The 7,107-nt window shown below is 50.7% G+C and overlaps 1 protein-coding gene across 1 annotated transcript; it reads left to right on the top strand.

Annotated features, from left to right (window-relative positions):
• The first annotated feature begins 223 nt into the window (after positions 1 to 223).
• OLIG3 (oligodendrocyte transcription factor 3) lies at positions 224 to 1,479 on the top strand. Its single transcript, XM_014879033.2, is given in 2 exon segments — positions 224 to 1,261; positions 1,263 to 1,479. Coding segments are annotated over 2 exon segments (822 nt in total). The 5' UTR covers positions 224 to 656.
• The last annotated feature ends 5,628 nt before the right edge of the window (positions 1,480 to 7,107 follow it).

The following is a 7,107-nucleotide window of genomic DNA, read 5'->3' as shown; positions in this document are numbered from 1 at the left end:
CCGCTGCCGCCCGCCACCGGGGTTTGCTGGCCGGCCCCTTGCGGGCCCGCAGCCCCTCGCTGCCCCCTGCCTCCCTACTGTAGACGGGATGAGGTTTTATATTGGAAATGAGGAGGCAGGGGGAGGAGAAGGCGCGCACACGGAGCGATGAGTGTGCGGTGTCAATCAGAGGGGTTTTGTGTCTCCTTGACTCCTGATGGTCCGTGGCTGAGGTGTCCCGGGTGGCACCACAATGAATATGAATAGGGGTCCTTGCTAAATGGGACAGTCAAAGCGCACCGCCCTGAATAATGGCACGTCATCCTAACTAGACCATTATACATAGGAGGGCTCCTTTTGTCTCTGCTCTCTGCTGCAGCTCTATAAAAGCCCCTCTTTCTCAAGCTGAGGTTAGTCCAAGCATACACTAACTAGCCATCCTGTAAACAGGCTGAGTAACCGGGTGGAGAGAGAGAGAGAGAGAGGGGAGACATAAGAGAGAGAGGGGGCTGAGGGGCTTTTTTCCTCTTCCTCCAGTATTTCCAGCTCTTCGCTGGCAGACCCTGCCGTCTGTTTTTTTCCTTTTCGTTTTGTTTTTGTTGCTTTTTGAAGGAGACTTGTCTTGTTCCGACACCTCCAGAGCAGGGAAGAGTTTCTTGCTCAGAAGCCTGAATACAATGAATTCTGACTCCAGCTCTGTCTCCAGCAGAGCTTCCTCGCCAGACATGGATGAGATGTACCTGAGAGACCATCACCACCACCACCACCATCACCACCACCAAGACAGCCGGCTCAACTCTGTCTCCTCCACCCAGAACGATCTGGTGCAGAAGATGTCTGGGGAAGGCCTCACCAGGAACGGTTCCAAGGCCGGAGGGGAAGGCAGCAAGTACAAAATCAAGAAGCAGCTTTCGGAGCAGGACCTGCAGCAGCTGCGGCTGAAGATCAACGGCCGGGAGCGTAAGAGGATGCACGACCTCAACCTCGCCATGGACGGACTGCGGGAGGTGATGCCCTACGCTCACGGACCTTCTGTGAGAAAACTCTCCAAAATCGCCACCCTCCTGCTAGCCAGAAACTATATCCTGATGCTCACCAGCTCCCTGGAGGAGATGAAGAGGCTAGTTGGGGAAATCTACGGGGGACACCACTCGGCCTTTCACTGCGGCACGGTGGGACACTCTGCCGGGCACCCGCCCCACGCCGCCGGCACTGTGCACCAGGTGCATCCCATCCTCGGCAGTGCCTTGTCCTCCGCCAACACCTCCTCCTCCCTCTCCGCCCTCCCTGCCGGCCATCGGCACCATCCGGCCCCCACACTCCCTGCTCAAGACCCCCTCGACACCCCCCGCCCTGCAGCTCGGCAGCGGCTTCCAACACTGGGCGGGCTTGCCGTGCCCCTGCACCATCTGCCAGATGCCTCCCCCGCCCCACCTCTCGGCCCTCACCGCCTCCAACATGGCCAGGATCTCGGGGGAGACCAAGGACCTCCTGAAGTGACTCGGCGGGGCTCCCCCGGCCTCTGGGGCTGCGCCGGAGCCGGCGCTCCCCCGGACGGAGAGGGGGCTGCGGCCGGTCCCCCCCGGGCCGCCCACGGACCTGCCCCCGCTGCCCCCGCCCGCCAAGCCCCTTGTAACACGGGATTAGTGTAGTAAGGACCTTGCAAAGGTAATGTTCTACCCGCCTCCTCGGGCCATGTTTTCTTATTATACTAAACTGGAAAAAAAGTCCCTGTTGTAAAAAGAATGATGATAATAATAATAATAATGATAATAATAATAATAATGCCTCTGATGGTAATCAAATGTAAATGATTCCTTAAAATGTATGTAAAAGGGAAAAAAAAAAAAAAAAGACATGGTTGTCATTGTAGTGTTCGCAGCTACCAAGAAACGATGAAATCGGTTTGGGGCTTTTTTCCATTCTTTTTTTCCGGGCTTTTCCTTCCTTCCTTTCGCACGGCGACACCTCCGAAATTTCCCATTCCAGCCCTGGCTACGGTAGCGCAGCGGCGGCCCAAGGTAGACCAGAGAGGGCATGCATGCTTTCCGCCCCAGCTTGTCACCCGTGGGGACCGGCCACAGGCGGCTTCCCTGGCAACAGGGACTTCCGAGGGAATTCACTGAAGTTTGCGAGTGTGGTTTATGGTTTGGAGTTTTTGTAGTTTGGTGGGGTTTTTTGTTATTTTTTGGTTTGTTTGTTTTGTTTTTACAGAATTGGTTATGATGCCGTTTTGTTTGCGGTAGTTTTTCTTCTTCCCTCTGTGAAGAAAAAAAAAAAAAAAAATCCAAAACAAAAAAGAGGAAAATAATGCAAAACACAGCACAACCCTCCAGCGGATCTGTTTTGCCAAATCTCACATCTCCTGCTCTCGGTGAAGTGTGCTGATTTAACTGTCTGGGGTACAATTTCTGTTGCTGGCTCTGAGCTTACTCGTGTTTGCTGCTTTTTTTTTTTTTTTTTTTTTTTTTTGCTATGGTTTGGTTTTGTTTGCGGGGTCAGCTCTTGCCAGATCAGTGATTTGTATATCTAAATCGGAAGCTTTGTTGCTGTTTATTTCCTTTTCGATATGTTTTCCTGGAAGTTTGCTTGAAATAATGTTATTCTTCATTTCGTTCGTTTGTTTGTTTGTTTTCGTTTGGGGCCTCAAAGACACCACCATGTCTTTATTTTTTATATATTCTTGATAATAACTATCGATATATTTATTATTGACCAGTGTTTCTGGATGAGATTTCCAAATAAAGTAAAAAAATTAATTCCAAGCTGCCTATTTCGCCTTTGTCCGGGACTGGAAGCTGAGAAAAGGCGCCGTATTTGGGTTTCGCCAGGACTTCCCGGGCGCAGCCGGAGGGGGCTGGCACAGCTCCGTGTGCCCTGCCTCGGAAGCAGCCACGAACCCGATGTCCTCAGGTGTGTGCGAGCTGCCAGGCAGCTTCCGGCAGCTTCCCAGCGGGCTGGGAGCCGTCAGGAATTGGGGTGGCCCCATGGCCAGTCCCGCAGCCAGCGCCTGGCGAGTGGGGGACGGGCCGCGGGCAGCGCTGGGGACGGGTGCTGGGGCCTTCATGGGCAATAAGTTTGGTTTTTTCTTTTGAAAAAAAGCTTTCCGTCCTTTTTTTCGGGAGGGGAATAGTAGGACGGACAGAGTTGGGAAAGGCAGTTCTCCGTGGAGATGAGCGCGGCTGGCGGCTACCAGCGCCCTGCGGCTCGGCACGCTGGAGCGCGGTCCGGCACCCCCGGCATCCTGCCCCACGAGAACGGGGATGTCCGGGAGGGACCTGAAGGAACGGGAGAAGGCGACTCCCCCTGAGTCGTAAGTTGAACAGTGGCAGAGGAAGGATGTTAAACCGAAAGGCCAAACAACTTTCAGAAGGCACCTGTGGGCGACCCGTGCCGCTGAGCGGGCTGTGCAACACTGCAGCACCCAAGCCAGCGTTAAGACATAAGCACGCATACACAAATATTTGAAAATGAAACGAATGTCCCTTTACCTCGAAAACACGAACTAACAAATCATGTTGTAAAAAAGCCAACCCCTGCCTGAGGTAAATCTTTGCAGTAATTCAGCAAGATGATTAAGAGATGCTGCAGTTTCCTTTCCTTCCTTCCTTCCTTCCTTCCTTCCTTCCTTCCTTCCTTCCTTCCTTCCTTCCTTCCTTCCTTCCTTCCTTCCTTCCTTCCTTCCTTCCTTCCTTCCTTCCTTCCTTCCTTCCTTCCTTCCTTCCTTCCTTCCTTCCTTCCTTCCTTCCTTCCTTCCTTCCTTCCTTCCTTCCTTCCTTCCTTCCTTCCTTCCTTCCTTCCTTCCTTCCTTCCTTCCTTCCTTCCTTCCTTCCTTCCTTCCTTCCTTCCTTCCTTCCTTCCTTCCTTCCTTCCTTCCTCCCTTCCTCCCTCCCTCCCTTCCTCCCTTCCCTCCCTTCCCTTCCCTTCCCTCCCTTCCCTTCCTTTCCTTCCCTTCCTTTCCCTCCCTCCCCCAGGTGCCGTCGGAGCTGTGCTCGGGGTTCTGTGCAGGGCGCGGACCGGCCCCGCCGTCCCGGGAAGAGAGTCTGGGCTGGAGCCCCTGCTCGGTCCCGACAGCTCTCACACACTCCCCGCTCTTCCCCGCTGCTGCCAGCGGCAGCCCACGGCGCTGCTGGCGGAGGGCAAACAGGAGCGGGGGAAAGGCGGCGGAACAGCGGGGAGCGGGCAGCGCAGTGCCGGTCCGGACGGGGGGCTGCCGGCCCTCACGGGGGGCTGCCGGCCCTCCTCAGCCCACCCGACTGTCCCCGACGCGCCTTCCATGCGAGCTGACGCGGCTCAAAGCCACAGCTCCATCGGACCCCCATCCTCCCTGACTCCGCATCTTTCCCGGCCCTGCATCCCTCCCTTCGGAGCAGGGTAAGCGGGGCAGTCTTGGACGGGGCTGGGCTGTAAATGGCAGCCGAGAGGAGCACGAAGTGACCCTTTCCCGCGGGAGTCGGCACTCGGGTACCCGGACCCGCCGCCACCCCCGGCAGTGCTGCCTCGACCCGGCGCATCTCCATCACTCGGCCCCTTCGGTCCTGGGGCCTCAGCAAAAGGGTCCTTGGAGACATTTGATCCCCACTTAGCCACACACAGACATTCCGGGTTCTGGCCCACTTTCCCTTCCCTTCCCTTCCCTTCCCTTCCCTTCCCTTCCCTTCCCTTCCCTTCCCTTCCCTTCCCTTCCCTTCCCTTCCCTTCCCTTCCCTTCCCTTCCCTTCCCTTCCCTTCCCTTCCCTTCCCTTCCCTTCCCTTCCCTTCCCTTCCCTTCCCCCACAATAACGAATAATATCTTGTGTGCACATATATAAAATATATTTATGTGTATAAATATAAATATAAATATAAGTATAAATATAAGTATAAATATAAATCAGAGGTAGATGGACACCATTGGTTTTCACTTGTGCACCCCCTTGCTGACCACTGGGTCCCAGCACAGCTGTGCTGTGGAGAAGGCAGATGCTGCTCCATGTCTCAGGGGAAAGCAACAACCCCTCCCTTCCCAGTGCTTCCTAATTCCCATGGGAGAGGACCCCACTGCCTCTGCCTCCAGGGGTCTGCCACAAATTTGAAGCCAAAACACCAGACACTGGTATTCAACTCTAAGTTGTGGGGTTTCTTTTCTCCCCCACTCTCCTATTCCACCAGACCCCCCCACCTGACAAGTCCAATCCAGACAGCCCCCTCACACCTCTTCTCCAGCTACATGGGGCCAGGGAAGAGGTGGGGGTAGGCTTGTGTTTTGATTAATATGGAAATAAAATGCAGAAATAGCAGCAGTACTTAGCTTCATTGCTTCAGTTTAGAGATTTATTGGCGAGGAGATAAACACTAGGCTGGGGGCCTTGCTCAGTAATTCACAGTTCCCATCAGTTATTACCAAATGAGCAAATCGTTTTTCTTTGAAGTCACAGAGGGGAAAAAAAAAAGAAATGGGGAAAAAAAAGAGTAATTTTTTTTATATTTTGCTAGCTCTTGCCTCAGGTACAGACCTTGTCTTCCTGCCCAGCTGCCCTGATTTGGGCCCTACTCTCCAAGCAAAACTTGGCTGTTTAATAAGGAGTTTATTAAGGATATAAGGTCTTAAAATGCATGTGTCTTGTTCTGCCTCCCTCCAACTTTCTTCGGTATTTTCCTACTTACTCCTATCCAACTCTTAAAATGTTGTATTTTCTGTTCTCTGTTCTCTGAAGCCCTACTTTCCCTCCTGCAGAAGCAGGCAAGCGTGGATTTGAGCTGCAAAACGCTGTCACAAGATGACATGCTTTCCCTGCTGCCAGGGAAAACAAAGGGGCAAGATTGAGAGGGGGAAATGGGTACTTTGGGGGCACAAAAACCCCTTCTCAGGTCTGAAAGAGAAGCAGCCTAAGCAGTCTAAGCAGTCTAAGTAGAATCTAAATACTAAAATGTAAGCAGACATTTTTCACAGAAGCTCTGTGAAATTGAAGGATTTGAGTTGGTTCCTTTGCTTTCAGTGTATTAGAAATACCTAGAGACATCCACACTGTACTACCTAAAATTGTCCCAGAACCTGCTGAACACTCATATTTTACTGGACCAGCAGAACAGGTCAGGTGAGACATCCTAGGGCATCTCAGTGGCAGTAAATATGTTTAAGTGGCTGAATTGAGTCTTACAATCATAGAATCATGAAGGATTCAAGTAGGAAAAATTAAGTTGTAAAAGACCTTTAAGGCCACTGAATCAAATTATAATTCCAACATTGCGAAGTTCACCACTAAACCATATCCCTAAGTCCCACTAAACCATGTCCTTAAGTTCCTTCTTAATGTATTTTGAATAGAGAAACAGAGTAAGAACAAAATGGTCTCAAAAAACCAAAAAAAACCCAATTAAACCCTGCATAATGGAATCTTTGAGTAAAAAGCTACACTTCGACCAAAGAGAAAAAACAAAAGAAAACCACCCCAACATGTACAGAAGGATCTTCCCCCAGTTGCTTAACCACTTTTTAAACAAAGAAACTTAATTGTTGTTTAATTGTTAATAATTTTGTGTTATCTGTTTTTTCAAATAATCAGTTTGATTAAAACTATGAAAGGTTTTAGGGTCAAATGAATAAAACAAAAAGGAATTGTCAATCTTATGGCACATCAGGGAGGTGATACAGTTTTTGGTGGAGTTGTATCCATACCTGCGCTCTCATCCAACAGCTGCTCAGCATCCAAAAACTGTTGAGTTGGAAACACTGAACTGAAGACACCAGAAGGGTGAATGAAAGGGCCTGTAGCCTGCTTACCCCAACAAACCTTCTTCCTCATGCCTTTCATTTCTCTCTTCTGAAGTAGAAACAAACCCTTTTTGCTGGATATTACATTGAAGTAGGCACCTAGATAAGCACAGTGCAGCTGCAGAAGAGAGAAGTTTGGCTGACAGGCAAAACTTCTTAAAAATTAGTATCATCAGTTGAGGCTCTGTGACCAAAATCTATGCCTACATTCCCCAAGTCTCTGAACTCGTGGTAGGTTCAGGATAGGGCTCTATATAGACTTGGTCAAAACTCTGTAGATCTATGTTTTAATTTAATATTTTTATGGGTTTTTTCCCCAATGTGTTGTGGCTTTTGACACATACATCTTGAAAGTTACCTGGCAGAGCAGCACC

This window comes from Sturnus vulgaris, chromosome 3, assembly GCF_052056855.1.
Source record: "Sturnus vulgaris isolate bStuVul1 chromosome 3, bStuVul1.hap1, whole genome shotgun sequence".
Lineage (NCBI taxonomy): Eukaryota > Metazoa > Chordata > Aves > Passeriformes > Sturnidae > Sturnus > Sturnus vulgaris.
Note: the sequence above shows the minus strand (reverse complement) of the source record. Positions and strands in the feature narration are given on the sequence as shown.